Source organism: Leucopleurus acutus, assembly GCF_964270905.1.
Source record: "Leucopleurus acutus genome assembly, chromosome: 11".
Classification (NCBI taxonomy): domain Eukaryota; kingdom Metazoa; phylum Chordata; class Mammalia; order Artiodactyla; family Delphinidae; genus Leucopleurus; species Leucopleurus acutus.
Genome location: NC_139152.1, coordinates 53,677,675 through 53,701,075, shown reverse-complemented (window position 1 = coordinate 53,701,075; position 23,401 = coordinate 53,677,675). Strand labels below are relative to the sequence as shown.

At 41.5% G+C, this 23,401-nt stretch overlaps 1 protein-coding gene across 3 annotated transcripts in view; it reads right to left on the bottom strand.

The window, feature by feature from the left end:
* The window catches only part of IRAK3 (interleukin 1 receptor associated kinase 3), a 64,993-nt gene that overhangs the window by 14,165 nt on the left and 27,427 nt on the right, over positions 1 to 23,401 (bottom strand). For all 3 annotated transcript variants that reach the window (XR_014326620.1, XR_014326621.1, XM_082850897.1), the window contains exons 6-8: positions 22,946 to 23,010; positions 11,568 to 11,682; positions 10,778 to 10,896 (exon numbers count right to left, since the gene is read on the bottom strand). Coding sequence is in view for 1 of the 3 variants with exons in the window: in XM_082850897.1 (XP_082707023.1) it covers positions 10,778 to 10,896; positions 11,568 to 11,682; positions 22,946 to 23,010 (299 nt within the window). In the remaining 2 variants the exon portion in view is untranslated. The remainder of the gene's footprint in view (positions 1 to 10,777; positions 10,897 to 11,567; positions 11,683 to 22,945; positions 23,011 to 23,401) is intronic.

The window sequence follows — 23,401 nt, the reverse complement described above, 5'->3', positions numbered from 1 at the left end:
ATAACTTAAAAGAGAATGCAAAAAGCTGAACTGGTGAAACGGAATCCCTGAAGAATAGGTCTTTTCTAAGTACAAAAGGAAAAAAAAAAGAAACACCACCACTCATAATCTAATCCATTATTTGATCCTCAGAAAAACTGGGGAAGTTTTCAGCAACTGGTGACTCATGCTTCTGTAAGAGGCAGAGGTGAGCTGAGTAACCACAGCGTTACACAGCGTTACACAATAAAGGACTTTGGGTTACACAGAGGACTTTGGGTCAGTGAGAAGCCATCAATAAGAATGTGAAATTGTTCCAGGGCACTGCATTTACACTTTGAATAATGAAAGTGTAAAGACAAGTTGTTTACCAGCAGACTTTAGTGTACAACATAAATTTTGAGTCCAGTGATTTACTCTGTTCTAAATAAAGGTTAATGGTAGCTGAGGAAGAAGGATGTTCTCTTTTAGGAAAGTGGGAACTGCAAAAGGCCCTTCAACAATCAATTGTACCTGAATTCCTTCCCCTCCTTCAACCTCAAATAGAATGTTCAAACATAAGGTGCCTTCAGCTACCTTGCAGGTCAACTGAATGCATTCACCCTACAGGAGTAAAAACAGACTAACAAAACAAAGACAACATAAAATAACTAAAATCATGTAACAACAGAATGCAACAAACAGATGAGAAACATCCAATGGCCCACGCCTTCAATTTAGTGCTTCTACCACCTATTTCTTCTCTTCTCTCCCACAAGGCTACTTACTGTAGCAGAGAGACCACCACCTCTCTAGATAACTCTTCTGGCAGAAGGACTAGTAATGGTACATTAAGGTGATGGGGAAAATCCCACACAAAGTGGTGAATCTGTATTCTGATTCTGGGGATGTTACTTCATCTCTCTATTGCTAGGGGTCTCTAGGACAACTCTTTTTGGGTACCTTCGGCTCACGTTGTCTCCTAATTTAAAGCTGAAGCCCTTGGGCCTTAAATATAAAGCAAGATGATACACCTAGATTGTAACGCAGGATCTTAATTTAAGTGCAAATATGTTTGACATGTAAGCGCATGACTGGTTTTTAAAAATCTGTATCTATATTTTGATTTTAGGGGGAGTTGTCTGTGCTCAGTAGCCCAGTCCCTGAATACCTGGCAACTCTCAGGAAAAGTCTAGACTTCACTTAATTGGCCCCAGAGATAAAGAGCACCCAACTGGCTCTCCATGACAGCCTGAGGCAACAGGACAGCTTGCTGTCTGTGTCACTGCTGTTGCAACACTAAGACACCCCTCACCAGATGAGGGAAGACCCAGTTTCTCCGACAACCTGCAGATTACTGGAAAAAGGCATACACACCCTCTCCCACTTCAGCATGCAGCGTATCTGGCCTCAAATGATGCGAAGCTGAAACCCTTAATGCCCCTCTTGGATTATACAGCTTTCCCTTTCTTTCCCATTGACCTAGGCAGCACTCAGAGACAGTATTATGGCTTGTTCTTGCTTTATTGGTGTCTTGTGAGTCCTAGGCCCAGACGATAAGGGGTCTTTCTCCTTTAAACGTGAAATTTCGTCTCTGACCAAACTAGCGCAACTTCCCTAAGCCTCAACTTCCTTGTAGGTAAAAAGATCTGATGATGCTTACCTCACAGGATTGTTACAAGGCCTAAATGAGAAAACATAAGCAGAGTGCCTGATGCACAGGGAGAGCCTCGAAACATGCTTTCAAGGATGTAGTCTGGCCACTGTCCAGCCTATACCCACCACCTTACCTTAAAATCCTACAGAACTTGGTTAGGTGTCTCTAGAAGTTCAAGGACACCAATTTGATGTAACAAAGGTACAGAGGGTTGCAGGATAACCCTGGAGATCTGAACACCCTTGGGTTAATCAGTTTCCAGGCATCAGTTGTGTTTCAAAATAGTTCCAGAGAACTTCTGGAAGAACCTGACTAAACTAATATTCCCAGATATTTTAAGACCATGGAGAGAAAAATATACATATTGTTTGGTATGTATGTGCGCATGCATGTATGCATTCCTGTATATAAATAAATGAGCACTGGGGTTTAGAGACAATAGTGGTAAATAAAATTAATAGGGAAAATTTTAATTTACGTAATATTTGTTCTGGCATTCCTTAGAAAAAATGAACATATTTGGATATTTTAGAAGAAGGCAGGCACCAGGGGGGAAATAGGAAAAATCTGAAGAAAAAGAATTGCTATATCTAAAATGTCTCTGAAAAACAAAAGTAGGTTTTTTTTCGGCGGGGGAGGGGGGTGACGTCAGACAGGGAGGAGACTGGTTAATTAAACCATCAATCAAACAAACATTTGCATTCCCTGCATTTTCGGTCCCTGCTGAACGCTGAGCTGGAGCCCAGTGGCCTCGCCACTCACATCAGGTCTTGCAGTAAAGGCAGGAGGAGCTTGGGCCCATGGGCAAGGGTGACACAGTCACAATGAAGGAGCCCGTGTGTGGCTGCCCACCCTCCTTCTCAACTACTCAGTCCTTCTAGTTCCTCACAAAGGAAATTCCCTACGCACTTACTAGGCCATATATATTTGATCAATGTCCGTTTTAAAAAAATTCATTTTTAAGTAGATGGCTTCTTCCTTCCTTTCTTTCCTAGACCACCTCCCTTGTATGAAAGACTGTTTCACTTGGCAGGAGACACACGGCCATACCATAAGAGAACATGATATTGTAGGAAACATTAGAAATGTTCCCCAAGATTATCTCCTCACTTTGGCAACATTAACAAGAATGAATGTCTGGGATGAAAAATGCCGGGGGTAAAATGCATTTCAATTTAAAATCATTCATAAATGTGAAAACAGTTAAGCTCGCTAAGGAATAAGATGGAAATAACAAGAAGGTTTACTGCGTTCAGATGCTTTTATGTGATCCCGTAATTCAAAAACTTCTTCGTTTTCCCCAATAAAAATGTGAGGGTCTTTCGCCAAGAACAGACTTCAACTCTTTAGGATTCTTTTCTTTCAATCCTTTTCCTCCTCAAATTCCACCATCTGGAAATGGATTTTGTTTTTATAACATTCTCTTTGCAGAGTTCAAATTACTAAGACATTTTGGGGGTAACTAAACCAGCAGACTTCTTGAAAATACCTTTGAAATGTGGTCTCGGCTTCATCCTTGGTGTTCTGCAGCTGTGTCCTTGACAGTGTCTTCCTTCAAAGACCATTTACTCTCCCTCTCTGCTTGCACAAGGCGAAGATTCCAAATGCAGACCACCAGGCCTAATCTCCCCCGCAAAGTCGGCTGCCTGCTGCCGTCTTCACTAGGAGTCCAAGGTCAACATTTCCAAATTTGCACATACTAATTATGTTCTCCTCTCCTGTCCCATTTCCCTGCCTCTGCTGATGAAGCCGACATGCTCCCAGGAGTCCCGGCTAGAAAGGCTTAATTACCTAATAAGAGCATGACTGTTGGACCCACACAAGCGTGGAACACACCTCCTCAACCCACCTACAGATATGTGACTGAGGCAGGTTACTAACCTCTGGAAGTCTCAGCTTTCTCCTCTGTCAAACCAACGAACTTGATAAGACCAAATGATGCGTAAACTCAGTCCCCTGGCTTTCACTGAGTTCCCTAATACGTCTGCAGCCTATCAGCCACGCTGAAGGTACTGACGCTTAGCAGCGCAGTCAGGAAAGACTGGGCTTACTGCTGTCTGGGGGCCTTCTTTATGCTGCTCCCCTTACCTGCAAAGTACTCCCTCCCACTTATTGTGTCACCCAAATTGTCTATTGTCACCCAAATCCACTATGCGGCTTGATTCACCTCCTCCATGGAGTTTCCACTCGACTGCTCTGAACCCCAGCGGCCCTCCTTTCTCCAAGTTCCTACTGTACACCCTGCCCTCTTCGATTTGGCACTCCCTCCGAGACCAGCTTCTGCTGTTCACAGAAGCATAATGCTGAATCTATAGAAGATACCAAGTAAACATCTGATCATATAATCAGTTTGTAAATTAAGAGAATTTGAAACCGTAAGCAGCCTTAGACCACTGGGCATAGGGCAGGTATGTGGCCCAAATGTGGCCAAAACATCCTCCCACATTCTTGGCAGACATCACTGAGTTCAGAGCCACCCACCCCAGATTCCCTTTCGACAAGGCACACGGGAAGTCATTACCAACCAATCAAAGATGGAATGTGAGACGAAACAGATTTGTCAGCGCTGCTAAAAGTATAAACACTTTTTTCAGATGAGGTAAATGAGGCCCAGCTGGTTGAAATGACTCATTCTATGCAAAATAGCTTACACTAAAGCCTAGCCCTCCTACTTCCCTGTTCAGTGTTCTCTCGATTTACTATAGTTAACTGAAAGAAACATCTTTTGATTCAGCTATTCGTAAAAGATCAAGAAACTGTTGATTACAAGGCAGAAAGGAAATGAATTTTATCCCTTCTTCTCTTTAGTTGTATATAGATCATTCCGGTGCCAAGATAACGGCTAATGGGCGAGTCACATTTTGGTGCAGCGCAGAGGAAGTTCCAATCATTAGAGCTGCACCCAAATAGAGGTCTAACAATGTGCTGTGCAGGGGTCCAAGGACAGGTCAGATGAGATACCTGAGTCTCCATTAGGTGGGAGGAACTAAACTCACTGCCAAACCCTGGGCTGTGCTTCACAGAGATAATCTTATTTCATCCTCACAACGCTGGGAAGAAGTACAGTGGTTCTAGTTCCATATAAGGAGACTGAGCCTCAAGGAATTGAGTAATTTACCCACGATCACGCTGCTGGAAAGTAGTAAAGCTGGCGTTTGTACTGAGACCTGGGAGACCCCAAAGGCCACACCCTTAGGCAGTGACAAGAGACAGGGGCAGCAATGAGATCACTGGGGTGGGTGCTGGAAAGGGGGAAGGACAGGGAAAAGACTGGGGAGGGGTGTTTCTGGAAAACAGGCAAGTCAGAACTCTCCCTAACCTGCTCTAGGGTGAGCAGGTGTCTGGAGGTGCCTCCTGAAACATATCTGAGCTCATCCTCACTCGGAAGCTGATCAGGGGAAAGCTTGGCCAAGATCTAAGAAAATGTGATGTCATGTCATTCTCCAGCCACAACCCCTAGATTTGTGAGTATAGAGCACAGTACAAAAACAAGCAGGTGAAATGGCACAGAATTTGAAAGCAAGAAGAGGTCCAACTCGAGATTATCCCACTTGGCTCTGATGTACAAGTGAGAAAACTGTGGCCTGAGAGTGGGGGCAGGGCCTGGACTCGAACCCAGACTTCCTGTGCTCTTTCCACGTCACCCCCATGACAGCATTTCGTGTTGCCCAGACAGAAGGTGCTGCTCACACTTTGGGCGCCAGGCTGCTGAAGGATGACCTTACAATCTTCATTTTTTAAACTATTTTTAAAACGACGAAGGTGTGAGATTATCAAGCTTCTTTGCAGACAGAATTAATTACAGAGAATGAAAAGAAACTTTGGGATATCATTCAGCAACTAGAGACTCCTTCTTGAAATTTCTGATTCCCTGGTTTGAGACAGAAAGGTCTGATGCTGAGTTATTATTTTTCTAATAAATTTTATTTTTGTTATAAGAGTAGACATAATCCTTAAATAAGAATTTAATATCAAGTAGAAGTAAAAAATAAGTCACTAAATGAAAAGCCATAGTCTCTCCATCTAATTAAAGCCTTATTGATATTTTGGTATGCTCCACTTTTAATCTTTTTTTTTTAATTCCTGAAGTTGTAGTTCTACAAGGTTATAATTGTGTACTGCTTACTATTTCAATTTGGCTTTTTGCACTGTCACTTTATGTACACTGTATGTTATTTCATACTATTAAAAACAATATTTAATAATGTCAAATGATGTATGATAACTCTTCAGTGATTCATCAGTCTGAGGCCCAAGTGCAGAAAAGAAAAGAAAGGTTTTCCATTTCTCACTTCAACAAAAGCAGGGCCCTGACTTACTCACAGAAAAGGTCACTGTTTTGACACATACTGAGATGCCCTTTTTTGAGCCAATTATCAGGGCTGTGTCATAAAATGGCATCTCTTCAAGAAGCTGCCTTTCCTCGCAAAGAATTAGAAAATTAATATGACAAAGGCCGAATAGTAGGGATTTCAGACGTCCCTGAAAGCACAAGGCTGTACACAGTGGGACCAGGAATCGGGGAGGCCCAAGTTTAGAACGGAGTAAAGGATTCATTTAAAAGAGATTCAGCAAGAGGGAAGAGATATGGGAACATATGTATATGTATAACTGATTCACTTTGTTATAAAGCAGAAACTAACACACCATTGTAAAGCAATTATACTCCAATAAAGATGTTAAAAATATAAAAATAAAAGAGATTCAGGAGGGTGATCTAGGTCAGCCAATTCACGTTTGGTCAAGACTGCAGGGGACTGAATGTCATTACCATCTGACAGATGTTCAGTGCCCTGAATGAAATGAGCTGTTCTCATTCCAGTTTCTAGAGAACAGGTGTGCACACCACCAAAGGAAGGGGGGAAAGTCTACTGTTACAGTTGGCACTAATTAACACCTTTGCCGGCAGGCTCAGCAGAAAGGCCAAGAGTGCAGTGGCTGTGGAGGGGGCTGAATTGCTCTGGAACAGACGGGGACACACTGATGAACCCTTGTGAAACCACAATTCTCAAATCAATGCCCAGAGCCCCAGAATTCCACACCTTGACACATGACTGGGTGGGTGTAATCTATAGATGGTTATGTTTGAGCCCTTGAACCCTCTGGAAAACCCAGAAAGGCAACAATCCGCAGCAGCCCCTTCACCAACAAAAAATAAAATAAAATACACTGCTAGCTTCACTTCCAGCTCAATCCTGCCTCTTCCATGAAATTCTACCTTTCTCTGATCAGATCTTTTTTGCTACTCATATCAATATTACCTGCTGAGCACTCTGTGTTATTTAAGTGATTTTATAGCTCAGCACATCCAGACAAACACCTGGGATACTGGCCGGAAAGATATAGCCTCCTTTTAAATTGTGAGACCACCTAAGAGACTTCAGAACCTTTCTGTTCCCACCTATACCCCAGAGAGAAGAAGCCTCAGAGCCCCTTGTAAGAGCCTAGCTTATCAAACCCAGGTCCTCAGCCTAGGAAGTGTTCAAAGCTCCATCCAACCTCTCCCCACAATTTTCCTTATTTTTCTCCAGTCTTATCTTTCATTATTCTCCAATCTCATCCTTTCCTCTCCAATCAACCAACTTGTCTTTTTTTTTTTTTTAAGTGTTTATTTATTTATTTGGCTGTGCCAGGTCTTAGTTGCGGCATGCGGGATCTTTAGTTGTGGCACGTGGGATCTAGTTCCCTGACCAGGGATCAAACCCAGGTCCCCTGCATTGGGAGTGCGGAGTCTTGGCCACTGGACCACCAGGGAAGTCCCTCAACTAACTTGTCTTGATTTCATTATACACCCAGCATTTCTTTACTCTGTTCCCTTGAATAAATTATGCCTCCACCAGGAATATTCTCTTCTCTTTCAACCAATCCACTGACAATGACCATCTCCTCAAAGATTTGGCTTGGAACTACCTAATTAGAATTAGCCTTCTCAGACCAACCACACATTAGGCATATATAGTGTCACACTATATATTTTCTGTGTTTTCACTATCGATCTGATCACCAGGTTGAAGCTTCCAGGTCAAGACTATGATCGTCAATGTCTTCCCCCCACTGTGGTCTAAGACAATGCTCTGCACACAGCAGATGTCCCATAAATATTTGTGAACTAAAATGAATGTGATTTGCAAAATGTTCAATAAACATGTGCTAACACAGAAAAGATTTTTATTAAAAGAGAACTTAGTTTGTAGGTCCACTTTTCAAACGCAATAAATTGATGACAGAGGTAAGGGCTATAGACTGAATATTTGTGTCCCCCCTAAATTCCTATGTTGAAATCCTAACCCTCAATGTGACGGTATTAGGAGGTGGGGCCTTTGGGAGGTGATTAGGTCATAACGGCTCCCCTCACCCATGGGATTAGTGCCCTCATAAAAGAGACCCCAGAGAGACCCCTCACACCTTCCACCAGAGAAAAGACGGCCATCTGTGAGCTCTCACGGGACACAGAATCGGCCAGGGCCATGATCTTGGATTTCCCAGCCTCCAGAACTATGAGAAATAAACGTGCACTGTGTATAAGCCACTCAATTTACAGTATTTCTGTTAGAGTAGCCCAAACGGACCAAGACAATAAGTAAAAGGGTGATAAGTAAAAAGGCTGACCAGCCAGAATATCTCTTAGCCCCCGCCTTTGCTACTCCTACCACTTCTTGACCATTGTAACAGGAGCCACCATTTAGTGAGTGCATCCTCTTTGCCAAGCACCAGATAGACTTTCTGCCATTTAACCCTAAGGGGTAGAAGCTATTATTCTCTTATTAGCACTTCGCAGAGGAAAAAACCTGAGGCGCAGAGGAGTCAAGCAGTTGGCTCAGAATCGCATTTTAAAGCCAGCTTCTTAAACCAGAGCTCTCTGATTTAAACAATTGTGGATACTGAACTAAGAGGACAGGATGGCAAGAAGGTGGGGAGGAAAGTACAAGGAAAAGAAAATCATTTGGTCACATTTTGCAGCGCGCCACGCAGCCGACTTCCTCCCTAACTGTGGCGGCGGCAGTGGTGTGGCCCCATCCTTCCTTCCCGATCCAGGGGGGCACTCGGTCCCCAACAGGGAGGCGTGGCTGCTGAGGGCTCCCAGCTGAGCCCCAACCTGGGAATTGCTAGTGGGAGAAGGGAGCTGCCTCACCCCAATACAGCCCCACTCAGGGCTGGCTGGATGCAGGGATGCCAAAACCCAAGCACCTTGCCTCATTTGGGGATAGTTTCTAAGGGCCACCCCAACTTCAGCAGTCCCCGTGGCATCTGCCGAGGCCTCTACTTCCATATCCCAGCTCAGCTTCTCCAACCGCCCAATTCTGTCTTCCTCCTCCTTCCCTTACTTTTGTTATTCCAGAGAGCATTCTCAAAAAATTCCCCTGCAGGCAAATCTCTGCCTCTGAGCCTACTTCCTGGGAACTTGCCTGAAGACACTTGCCAATGATGAGAAAGCAGAAATGAGGGTCACAGCCTGTGCTGTGACCTAAAAGCAGGAGAGGCGTGCTGGAGGGGCACATGCAAATCTCCCTGCCCAGTGTCAGCTGTGGGAAAGCCTTGTGACTCAGGCAGAGCCGGGATCCTGATGTTCCCTTTGCTCTGGTCGGTGGCCTTCCCTGTCCCCCTCTCCCATCAAGTACCAGGACCTCCACACTGTCTCCCTTCTCATCCCTCTTTCCTATCAAGCTCTGCTTTCAGGAAAGGAGGTAATGAATCAGTCACACAAAAGGAAAATGCTTAAAATTAATGGATTACTTCATGGGATTAAAAATAAGTTCAGGGCTTCCCTGGTGGCGCAGTGGTTGAGAGTCCACCTGCCGATGCAGGGGACACGGGTTCGTGCCCCGGTCTGGGAAGATCCCACGTGCCGTGGAGCGGCTGGGCCCGTGAGCCGTGGCCGCTGAGCCTGCGCGTCCGGAGCCTGTGCTCCGCAACGGGAGAGGCCGCAACAGTGAGAGGCTCGCGTACCAAAAAAAAAAAAAAATTCAAGCCACTTTAAACCAAAGAAAGAATATGTAGAGCAAAATTCCAGGTATTTATTTATCTATCTACCCAGTTAGAACATATATTTAAGCACCTACAGTGCTGAGCTGGCTGAGAGCTGAGTGGAAGAGGGAGGTTCCACTAGGTGGAACCTAGGGGTTGGTTCCACCGACCGCTGAGACTTTCACTGTCCATCTCTGTCCCAGGCCCCATGAGGGCGCACAAATTTTACACTGATTCCACGGGCAGTTGATGAACTGCCACACTGCGACAGGAGCAGATTGCCTACGGGTTGTGTCCCCTCCACCCTACCCCCACCACTCCCCCAGGACAAAACAAAATCTAGAGTCTTTTTATATGAAATTCACTTCACCAGAAAAACAAAGTAAGCAATCAGTTCCTCTTGGGTTCAACTTGAAGGCGCACTTAAAGCTTTTCCCAAGATACTAGGCGATGGTTCACAAGAGGCAGAGCCTTTTAAATTCAGTCTCCTCTGCTATTCAGCAAAGGTGTATTTACCTACTTTGAGACAGGTTCATGATGAAGGGCACACAGGAAAAATGCACAGCGGGGTGGGGGTGCGGTGGGGGGGTTGCTACAGGATATACTCTGTCTGAATGATTCTTTACGTCTGCTGAAGAAGAAAGAAGACGGAAGATGTCGCTTCTAATTTTCTCACGTGTCTCAAAAATGAACACTGGGATTGCCGCTCAGCTTGTCACAGGTGAGTACCTACAGCTAGGAGGCAGCGGGCTCAGTGGCATGGCAGGAGGCTGGAGACTCAAGGAGGAAGAATTTAAATTGCCGATCACTACTGTTATCTTGTGAGGAGTCCCTGTGTGAGCCACTGAACCTTTCCTGAGACCTCAGTTTCTTTTTTTAAAAAAGTGAGATGAATACAGGTTCATTTCACAGTTTGCTGTGCAGTATAATTAATAAAATACACAAAACTGTCTATCCTACACTGTTCATTAATAATTCCCAAAGATAATACAAACTCTCCGATTGGCAATATAAGTGCAGCCTTTAAAATTTGGTAGACATGTTTTCATTAAGAGGTTTTAAATACTTCAATGAGATTTCTTAACACATACACACACACACCAGGGAAACTACAGACAGAAAATAGGGTGAAGTCCGACTCATCCATGATGATGAAAGGGGCCTTCAGCTGCAACCTACAGCTCTGGGATAATTTACCTTGATATACTGCCACAGATGACGGAGCATGGTTCCGTGTTGTGCAAGTACTGAACGGCTTTGGTTGTTCCTATTAATATACTGATTCGAATGTGCCAAGAGAGTGGGGCTGTGTCACCCTGAAAAGACAACAGTAGTTGGTTTGGTTGTATTTTCTGAGTAAAAACCAATAAACACTAATGAGGAGGTGGCGAGAGGGGGTAAATGAACACTGTAGTTTACCATAAGCGATTTTTAATTCAAAATAGGTTTTCCTCTACTACCAATACTGGTTCTAGGCCCCTTTATAGGCAATGGAAATACCCAATAATTTTAATGTTATCTTAATTGACATATGGCTAATAAGATGTTTAAGAGTTCATTAAACAAGATTTTAAAATTATTGTGGCACGGTAGTGTGGGTAACTGAAAATAATCCGTTTTTATTCTCATCTTAATTGAAATTTAACCAATTTGGAATCAGTTTTTAAAACTTATCTTTCAGAAACATCACAAAAGAGAAACCATGGCATTTATTCAACCTCGTTCCTTCTCTTTAAGGTGTCTATCACTTTTATGTCTATCCTTTGTACTGAATGGTACTTTGCGTAAAGTTATGCAAATAAAAATTATCTGAGAAATAAGGGTAGTTGATGTAAACTCATTTGAGACATGGTATCAGTGAGGACTAAGGACCCAGCAACTCTTCTGGCCACCATGTTGCACAACACACAATAGCTCAAGTATTTCAGCAGCTGCCTCAGGGCTTTAGAGGGTCAGAGTATCAGGCAGAGTAATAGATATAACTTACTACACACTGTAATCTGTCAAAAAGTGATCCATTTCTCATATACGGATAAACCAGGCAAAACTTCTCACTCTCTGTAAAATATGCAGCCAACTCCAATATGTTTGGATGTTGGAACCTTGAAACAAAAGATTTTTTAAATCCATCAAACTGTTTATTCAAATAGGAAATGAATAACACTGTTTTGGGGATGGTAGGTGGGTTGGGGAATAGGTATAAAGCAGAATATAAATTTGGCCAAGAGAGAAGGAATTTCAATGGACACATGATACAGATTTGCCTTCCAAATTGGTCTAAAGCGTTCTGACAGATATTAGCCAATATCCAAATATAAGACAGACATCTTAAGAAAGTAAAGAGTTCTTAAGATTTGGGGTTTGGGGAACTTTACAACAAATAGAAAACAATATTTGATATTAACTTATTTTTATCAACATGAAACCCAATATAACTTATTTATTAAAGATAATACAACTGAAATTATCCATTTCATTGCTTCAGGTATACATGTGTAACTAAAATCACCAAAATAGAAGAGTTCGGAAGACTGTTTTCATTCATCCATTTACTGAATGCTACCATGTCAAGTGCTGTACTAGGCCCCAGTCACACAGTTAAGAGACATCCAGGAAGGCGGAAGATGGCGGAAGAGTAAGATGCGGAGATCACCTTCCTCCCCACAGATACACCAGAAATACATCTACACGTGGAACAACTCCTACAGAACACCTACTGAAGGCTGGCAGAAGACCTCAGACCTCCCAAAAGGCAAGAAACTCCCCACGTACATGGGTAGGGCAAAAGAAAAAAGAATAAACAGAGACAAAAGGATAGGGACGGGACCTGCACCAGTGGGAGGGAGCTGTGAAGGAGGAAAAGTTTCCACACACTAGGAAGCCCCTTCGCGGGCGGAGACTGCGGGAGGCGGAGGGGGGAGCTTCGAAGCTGCGGAGGACTGCACAGCAACGGGTGCGGAGGGCAAAGCGGGGAGATTCCCGCACAGAGGATCGGTGCCGACCGGCACTCACCAGCCCGAGAGGCTTGTCTGCTCACCCGCCGGGGCGGGCGGGGCTGCGAGCTGAGGCCGGAGCGCAGGGAGATGACTGGGGTTGGCGGCTTGAACATAGCCTGAAGGGGTTAGTGCACCACAGCTAGCCGGCAGGGAGTCCGGGGAAAAGCCTGCACCTGCCGAAGAGGCAGGAGACTTTTCCTTCCCTCTTTGTTTCCTGGGGCGTGAGGAGAGGGGTTTAAGAACGCTGTTTAAAGGAACTCCAGAGACGGGCGCGAGCCGCAGCTGAAAGCGCGGACCCCAGAGACGGGCGCGAGCCGCGGCTGAAAGCGCGGAATCCAGAGACGGGCGCAAGCCGCGGCTAAAAGCGCGGACCCCAGAGGCGGGCAGGAGACGTTAAGGCTGCTGCTGCCGCCACCGAGGGGCCTGTGTGCGAGCACAGGTCACTCTCCACACCCCTCTTCCGCAGAGCCTGTGCAGCCCGCCACTGCCAGGTTCCCGGGATCCAGGGACAACTTCCCCGGGACAGCGCACAGCGCGCCTCAGGCTGGTGCAAAGTCACGCCGGCCTTTGCCACCGCAGGCCCGCCCCGCACTCTGTGCCCCTCCGTCCCCCCCGGCCTGAGTGCGCCAGAGCCCCCAATCAGTGGCTCTTTTAACCCCATCCTGTCTGAGCAAAAAACAGACGCCCTCCAGCGATCTACACGCAATGGCAGGGCCAAATCCAAAGCTGAGCCCTGAGAGCTGTGAGAACAAAGAAGAGAAAGGGAAATCTCTCCCAGCAGCCTCAGAAGCAACGAAGTATAAAGCTCCACAATCAACTTGATATACCTGCATCTGTGGAATACATGAACAGACAACCAATCATCCCAAATTAAGGAAGTGGACTTTAGGAGCAAGATCTATGATTCTTTCCCCTTTCCTCTTTTTGTGAGTGTGTATGTGTATGCTTCTGTGTGAGATCTTGTCTGTATAGTCTTGCTTCCACCATTTGTCCTAGGGTTCTATCCGTCCATGTTTTTTTTAAATATTTTTTTCTTAATAATTAATTTTAATAACAATATTATACTTTACCTTCGTTCTTTCTTTCTTTCTTTCCATCCTTCCTTCCCTCCTTTAGACAACGAATCATCCCAAATTGAAGAGGTGGTCTCTGACAGCAAGATTTAGGATTTTTCCCCATTTACCTCTTTTAGTGAGGGTGTATGTGTATGCTTCTGTGTAAGATTTTGTCTGTATAGCTTTGCTTCCAACATTTGTCCTAAGGTTCTTTCCGTCCCCCCTTTTTTTTTTTTTCTAAATAAGAATTTTTTAATTCAATAACTTTATTATACTTTATTTTATTTTTACTGTATCTTCTTTCTTTCTGTCTTTTTTCCTTCTTTCCCTCCTTCCTTCCTTCCTCTCTCCCTCCCTCCCTCCTTTCTTTCCTTCTTGCCTTCTTTCCTTCTTTGCTTCTTTCTTTCTTTCTTCCTTCCTTCCTACCCTCCTTTCCTTCTTTCTTTCCTCATACTTCTACTAATTCCCTCTACTTTTTCTCCCTTTTATCCTGAGCCGTGTGGATGAAAAGCTTTTGGTGCTCCAGCCAGGAGGCAGGGCTCTGCCTCTGAGGTAGGAGAGCCAACTTCAGGACACTGATCAACAAGAGACCTCCCAGCTTCACATAATATCAAACGGCGAAAATCTCCCAGAGATCTCCATCTTAACATCAGCACCCAGCTTCACTCAACGACCAGCAAGCCACAGTGCTGGAAAACCTATGCCAAACAACTAGCAAAACAGGAACACAACCCCACCCATTAGCAGAGAGGCTGCCTAAAATCATAATAAGGCCACAGACACCCCCAAACACACCACCAGACGTGAACCTGCCCACTAGAGAGACAAGATCCAGCCTCATCCACCACAACACAGGCACTAGTCCCCTCCACCAGGAAGCCTACACAACCCACTGAACCAACCTTAGCCACTGGAGACAGACATCAAAAACAGGAGGAACTACGAACCTGCAGCCTGCAAAAAGGAGACCCCAAACACAGTAAGATAAGCAAAATGAGAAGACAGAAAAACACACAGCAGATAAAGGAGCAAGATAAAAATGCACCAGACCTAACAAATGAAGAGGAAATAGGCAGTCTACCTGAAAGAGAATTCAGAATAATGATAGTAAGGTTGATCCGAAATCTTGGAGATAGAATGGACAATAGATTGGACAAAATGCAAGAATCAGTTAACAAGGACCTAGAAGAACTAAAGATGAAACAAGCAACGATGAACAACACAATAAATGAAATTAAAAGTACTCTAGATGGGATCAATAGCAGAATAACTGAGGCAGAAGAACGGATAAGTGACCTGGAAGATAAAATAGTGGAAATAACTACTGCAGAGCAGAATAAAGAAAAAAGAATGAAAAGAACTGAGGACAGTCTCAGAGACCTCTGGGACAACATTAAACGCACCAACATTCGAATTATAGGGGTTCCAGAAGAAGAAGAGAAAAAGAAAGGGACTGAGAAAATATTTGAAGAGATTATAGTTGAAAACTTCCCTAACATGGGAAAGGAAATAGTTAATCAAGTCCAGGAAGCACAGAGAGTCCCATACAAGATAAATACAAGGAGAAACACGCCAAGACACATATTAATCAAACTGTCAAAAATTAAATACAAAGAAAGCATATTAAAAGCAGCAAGGGAAAAACAACAAATAACACATAAGGGAATCCCCATAAGGTTAACAGCTGATCTCTCAGCAGAAACCCTACAAGCCAGAAGGGAGTGGCAGGACATACTGAAAGTGATGAAGGAGAAAAACATGCAGCCAAGACTACTCTACCCAGCAAGGATCTCATTCAGATTTGATGGAGAAATTAAAACCTTTACAGACAAGCAAAAGCTGAGAGAGTTCAGCACCACTAAACCAGCTTTACAACAAATGCTAAAGGATCTTTTCTAGGCAAGAAACACAAGAGAAGGAAAAGACCTATAATAACGAACCCAAAACAATTTAGAAAATGGGAATAGGAACATACATATCGATAATTACCTTAAATGTAAATGGACTAAATGCTCCCACCAAAAGACACAGATTAGCTGAATGGATACAAAAACAAGACCCTTATATATGCTGTCTACAAGAGACCCACTTCAGACCTAGAGACACACACAGACTGAAAGTAAGGGGATGGAAAAAGATATTCCATGCAAATGGAAGCCAAAAGAAAGCTGGAGTAGCAATTCTCATATCAGACAAAATAGACTTTAAAATAAGGACTATTAAAAGAGACAAAGAAGGACACTACATAATGATCAAGGGATCGATCCAAGAAGAAGATATAACAATTGTAAATATTTATGCACCCAACATAGGAGCACCTCAATACATAAGGCAAATACTAACAGCCATAAAAGGGGAAATCAACAGTAACACATTCATAGTAGGGGACTTAAACACCCCACTTTCACCCATGGACAGATCATCCAAAATGAAAATAAATAAGGAAACACAAGCTTTAAATGATACATTAAACAAGATGGACTTAATTGATATTTATAGGACACTCCATCCAAAAACAACAGAATACACATTTTTCTCAAGTGCTCATGGAACATTCTCCAGAATAGATCATATCTTAGGTCACAAATCAAGCCTTGGTAAATTTAAGAAAATTGAAATTGTATCAAGTATCTTTTCTGACCACAACGCCATGAGACTAGATATCAATTACAGGAAAAGATCTGTAAAAAATACAAACACATGGAGGCTAAACAATACACTACTTAATAATGAAGATATCACTGAAGAAATCAAAGAGGAAATCAAAAAATACCTAGAAACAAATGACAATGGAGACACAACGACCCAAAACCTGTGGGATGCAGCAAAAGCAGTTCTAAGGGGGAAGTTTATAGCAATACAAGCCCACCTTAAGAAGCAGGAAACATCTCGAATAAACAACCTAACCTTGCACCTCAAGCAATTAGAGAAAGAAGAACAAAAAAACCCCAAAGCTAGCAGAAGGAAAGAAATCATAAAAATCAGATCAGAAATAAATGAAAAAGAAATGAAGGAAACAATAGCAAAGATCAATAAAACTAAAAGCTGGTTCTTTGAAAAGATAAACAAAATAGATAAACCATTAGCCAGACTCATCAAGAAAAAAAGGGAGAAGACTCAAATCAATAGAATTAGAAATGAAAAAGGAGAAGTAACAACTGACACTGCAGAAATACAAAAGATCATGAGAGATTACTACAAGCAACTTTATGCCAATAATGGACAATCTGGAAGAAATGGACAAATTCTTAGAAATGCACAACCTGCCAAGACTGAATCAGGAAGAAATAGAAAATATGAACAGACCAATCACAAGCACTGAAATTGAAACTGTGATTAAAAACCTTCCAACAAAGAAAAGCCCAGGACCAGATGGCTTCACAGGCGAATTCTATCAAACATTTAGAGAAGAGCTAACACCTATCCTTCTCAAACTCTTCCAAAATATAGCAGAGGGAGGACCACTCCCAAACTCCTTCTACGAGGCCACCATCACCTTGATACCAAAACCAGACAAGGATGTCACAAAGAAAGAAAACTACAGGCCAATATCACTGATGAACATAGATGCAAAAATCCTCAACAAAATACTAGCAAACAGAATCCAACAGCACATTAAAAGGATCATACACCACGATCAAGTGGGGTTTATTCCAGGAATGCAAGGATTCTTCAATATACGCAAATCTATCAATGTGATAAACCATATTAACAAATTGAAGGAGAAAAACCATATGATCATCTCAATAGATGCAGAGAAAGCTTTTGACAAAATTCAACACCCATTTATGATAAAAACCCTGCAGAAAGTAGGCATAGAGGGAACTTCCCTCAACATAATAAAGGCCATATATGACAAGCCCACAGCAAACATCATCCTCAATGGTGAAAAACTGAAAGCATTTCCACTAAGATCAGGAACAAGACAAGGTTGCCCACTCTCACCACTATTATTCAACATTGTTTTGGAAGTTTTAGCCACAGCAATCAGAGAAGAAAAGGAAATAAAAGGAATCCAAATTGGAAAAGAAGAAGTAAAGCTGTCACTGTTTGCAGATGACATGATCCTATACATAGAGAACCCTAAAGATGCTACCAGAAAACTACTAGAGCTAATCAATGAATTTGGTAAAGTGGCAGGATACAAAATTAATGCACAGAAATCTCTGGCATTCCTATATACTAATGATGAAAAATCTGAAAGTGAAATCAAGAAAACACTCCCATTTACCATTGCAACAAAAAGAATAAAATATCTAGGAATAAACCTACCTAAGGAGACAAAAGACCTGTATGCAGAAAATTATAAGACACTGATGAAAGAAAGTAAAGATGATACAAATAGATGGAGAGATATACCATGTTCTTGGATTGGAAGAATCAACATTGTGAAAATGACTCTACTACCCAAAGCAATCTATAGATTCAATGCAATCCCTATCAAACTACCACTGGCATTTTTCACAGAACTAGAACAAAAAATTTCACAATTTGTATGGAAACACAAAAGACCCCGAATAGCCAAAGCAATCTTGAGAACGAAAGAAGGAACTGGAGGAATCAGGCTCCCTGACTTCAGACTATACTACAAAGCTACAGTTATCAAGACGGTATGGTACTGGCACAAAAACAGAAAGATAGATCAGTGGAACAGGATAGAAAGCCCAGAGATAAACCCATGCACATATGGACACCTTATCTTTGATAAAGGTGGCAGTAATGTACAATGGAGAAAGGACAGCCTCTTCAATAAGTGGTGCTGGGAAAACTGGACAGGTACATGTAAAAGTATGAGATTAGATCACTCCCTAACACCATACACAAAAATAAGCTCAAAATGGATTAAAGACCTAAATGTAAGGCCAGAAACTATCAAACTCTTAGAGGAAAACATAGGCAGAACACTCTATGACATAAATCACAGCAAGATCCTTTCTGACCCACCTCCTAGAGTAATGGAAATAAAAACAAAAATAAACAAATGGGACCTAATGAAACTTCAAAGCTTTTGCACAGCAAAGGAAACCATAAACAGGACCAAAAGACAACCCTCAGAATGGGAGAAAATATTTGCAAATGAAGCAACCGACAAAGGATTAATCTCCAAACTTTACAAGCAGCTCATGCAGCTCAATAACAAGAAAACAAACAACCCAATCCAAAAATGGGCAGAAGACCTAAATAGACATTTCTCCAAAGAAGATATACAGACTGCCAACAAACACATGAAAGAATGCTCAACATCATTAATCATTAGAGAAATGCAAATCAAAACTACAATGAGATATCATCTCACACCGGTCAGAATGGCCATCATCAAAAAATCTAGAAACAATAAATGCTGGAGAGGGTGTGGAGAAAAGGGAACACTCTTGCACTGCTGGTGGGAATGTGAATTGGTTCAGCCACTATGGAGAACAGTATGGAGGTTCCTTAAAAAACTACAAATAGAACTACCATATGACCCAGCAATCCCACTACTGGGCATATACCCTGAGAAAACCAAAATTCAAAAAGAGTCATGTACCAAAATGTTCATTGCAGCTCTATTTACAATAGCCCGGAGATGGAAACAACCTAAGTGCCCGTCATCGGATGAATGGATAAAGAAGATGTGGCACATATATACAATGGAATATTACTCAGCCATAAAAAGAAATGAAATTGAGCTATTTGTAATGAGGTGGATAGACCTAGAGTCTGTCATACAGAGTGAAGCAAGTCAGAAAGAGAAAGACAAATACCGTATGCTAACACATATATATGGAATTTAAGAAAAAAAATGTCATGAAGAACCTAGGGGTAAAGCAGGAATAAAGACGCAGACCTCCTAGAGAACGGACTTGAGGTTATGGGGAGGGGGAAGGGTGAGCTGTGACAGGGCGAGAGAGAGTCATGGGCATATACACACTAACAAACGTAGTAAGGTAGATAGCCAGTGGGAAGCAGCCGCATGGCACAGGGATATTGACTCGGTGCTTTGTGACAGCCTGGAGGGGTGGGATAGGGAGGGTGGGAGGGAGGGAGACGCAACAGGGAAGACATATGGGAACATATGTTTATGTATGACTGATTCACTTTGTTATAAAGCAGAAACTAACACACCATTGTAAAGCAATTATACCCCAATAAAGATGTTAAAAAAAAAAATGCTTATCTCTAAAAAAAAAAAAAAAAAAAAAAAAAAAAAAGAGACATCCAGTGCCTTCAGAAAGCTTGTATTGTTACCTGAAATCCATGTGACTAGTAAAGTTTCATGTTGAAAAACACATCACTGATTTTTAAATCCCAGAATTCTGTGTCAGTATCGTATACATTTCTCAGGTTCTTTTTTAAAAAAACTCTATTTCTAGAGGGCATGTGTCATCACTGTGAAAACCAATGGAACGCAGTAACAGCTATGAAATATAAAACATGTGAAATTCACCACACATACTGTGAACTCACCTCAATTCAACAATTATTTATGGAACACCTCCTATGTCTTAGGCATGCCTGGTGATATTAAAATAAATAAAGCTATTTTTCCATAAATGGTGTTATATATAAAATCCTATTATAGGCCTTCCCTGGTGGCGCAGTGGTTGAGAGTCTGCCTGCCGATGCAGGGGACACGGGTTCCGGGAGGATCCCACGTGCCGTGGAGCGGCTGGGTCCGTGAGCCATGGCCACTGAGCCTGAGCGTCTGGAGCCTGTGCTCCTCAATGGGAGAGGCCACAGCAGTGAGAGGCCCACGTACCACAAAAAAAAAAAAAAAAAAAATCCTATTACACATTTCTTCAGTAGCAAAACTTACCTATAAAACACAGGTGTGTGTGTGCATGTGTGTCTGTGTGTATATATATATATATACGTCCCTTCTGAGTCCCTCTATTCCTTCTTCCTCAAGAAAGGCAATGTGTGGGTGTGTGTAAGTATACATACATAAACGCATAATACAATCCCTTAAGTAGTTCCCTTAATATTAAACAAAAAACCTCATCCTCAGGTCTCAGCTTAGATGTTACTTTTTCCAAGACACCTACTCTGCCGCCCACCCGCCTCCCCAAATTAGCATTTCTCCTCCTCCCTCAGTGCTCTGTACTTGCTTGTCTTATTATTTAACTTACTGAAATTGCCTGTTTGCCTGTGCACTTCTCCCCTAAACCCACTCCAGACAGTGTGTTCTAAGAGGAGAAGCCTGCCTCTGACCTATTTACTAGCAAATGTCTGAGAAGAGGGAGATTGAGTATGATTCAGGAAATAAACTGGATCTTGTTAAAAAAAAAAAAGTACGCCCTGCCTCAGTTTCCTCATCTGCAAAATGGGCATAATAGCAGGACTCACCTCACAGGATTGTTGTGAGGATTAAAGAATTAACACATGTGAAGTACTTGGTATAGGGCCTAAAACTAAAGAAATATTAGCAATATAAATGATAATGATGGCACACCAGGAATATTCAATGTCATAGTTGTTAATTCTCTCTAAATTAATACATAAATGCCTCAGCAGAATAAATCCAAATGGATCAGATATACAAATGTAAAAAACGAAAATATAAAAGTACTTGGAAAAAATGGCATAATTCTTTTATAACCTCTCAGTGGGGAAGGCCTTTTAAACTATAATATAAAACCCAGACTCCATAAGAGAAAGTATAGATTAAATTCAACTACATGAAAACTGTTTCCACATGGCCAAAACTAGAATAAGCAAAGACAAATGAAAATGTGGTAAAAAATTATTTGTATCTTGTAACATAAAAATAGGGCTAATTTTCTCTAATATATAAAATGCTCTTACAAACCATTAAGAAAAAACCCAACAGCCTAATAAAAAAATGGGCAAAAAACATTAACAGATATTTCATGGAAAAGGAAATACATCTCAATATATGAAAAGATTCATTCATCATAGAAAAAGAAATTTAAACTACACTGAGAAACCATTTCCACTTAGCACATCAGAAAAAACTAAAAGAATAAACGCTATGTTATCAAGAATATGGGGAACCAGGCACTCTAACATACGACTGGTATAAGTGTAAATTCGTACAGCTTCTACTGGAGGACAATGTGGTAACATGTAACACATACAACCATTTGACCCTATAATTTTATTTATGTGAAGCTTTCTTAGTTTTCTAAGAGATATTAAAACTTAGATAAGTTTTCCAACAGGTCTGAAATAACATATATAAAAGGTTTCTTGTTGTAGCATTTTTTTTTTTAAGTGAAAGATTAGGAGAAATCTAAACATCCATCAGTAGGAAAACGGTTGATTACATTACAGCACGGCACACAGTGGAATACTAAAATGAGCAAAGTGAACAATGTATGCATGCTACCTCTTGTGTGAGAAGAGGGAAGTAAGAAAACAAAATACATATATGCTTGCACATAAAATATCTCTGAAAAGATATACAGGAAACTGATAACTCTGTTGCCTTTGGGAAAATCAGCTGGGTGGCTGGATGAGAATAGTGGAAGAAATCTCTTGGCTTACCCTTTTGCCCTTTTGGAATTTTGAAGTGTCTGAACTTATTATTTATTCATAAGCAAAGAAATAAAGTTTAAATATAAAAACCTTATTACAACTTTGGTTTTAGTTTTTTGTTGACTAAATGATATATTAAGTGTTTATACTTAGCCTCTAACATTTTGATTTCTGGTCCTGGGTATAAACGGAGAAGGATTTAGGATAATACCTCTCTCCCCCCAATTCACGTATTGGTTTAGAAAACATCTGAAAAGAACATTTTCTGTTTGTAAAGGGTGGTGACTGAACTCTATAGGGTTAGGGGCCTTCAGTGAGACAGGTTGCACAGCTGCAGATATGAATATATATGAAAATGAAGTCATTTTAGTTTGTCTCCAAGGACTTTCCAGTTCATGAATGAATTCCCAGAAAATAATGTGCACATCGAAAACACTTGATTTCTTTGCCTAAAACTCTCTTCCAGAAGAGGTCTATATTGATGAAACAGTTTCTTGACTGGAATGTCTCTAAGAAAGGGGGGAAATGGTAAAATATATACAATTCTAAAGTTCTAAGAATTAGTTTACATTCAGTCATGTTAGTCACACATGATTTAACCCATTTCCTTGTGACAGTTTCTTGTTAAAATATGTTCAAGTGAATTATGTAAATGGTCTATTTTAAAATGTATTCCAAGGAATATACTAAAGCAGATGTCAAAATTTTACCCGATGTTCTAACATCCAACCCACATTTATTAAATGCCAACCATGCCAAGCTCTGTGCTGTAGAATCAAAGATGAACAGAGATGAAAACCAGGCACAAGTGGAGAAATCCAAAGCAATATACTCACAGCAGTAAAACTTCAAGCTCAGATAAAAAGCTCTTCCATTGTTTCTTACATTGCATTGTTTTCCCCTAAATATCATACAGAAACACAAGAAAAAAAATAAGGAAAGGATCTCTCTATTTCTGGGATTCTTACCTAGGGTCTATAGTCTCCCTGAAATTAGATACTTTATGGCATAAATGCATATGAACATTTTTCTGGGGAGAGGATCCTTAGCTTGCATCAGACTTTCAAAAATCCATTAACCCCAAAACAGATTGAGAACCACTGCTTTTGAATTAGAAGTTTTTCATGAAATGTATCATACTGCTCTATTTTATATTCAAATCCTTTCACCATATTTTGTACACATTTATATGAATTCAAAAATATGTATTCAAAGAAAATCCCATAACAGAAACTCCCCGCTTGATCTCAAAGAATCCTGGTTGTGATAGTTGTATTCTGATTAGAATTGAT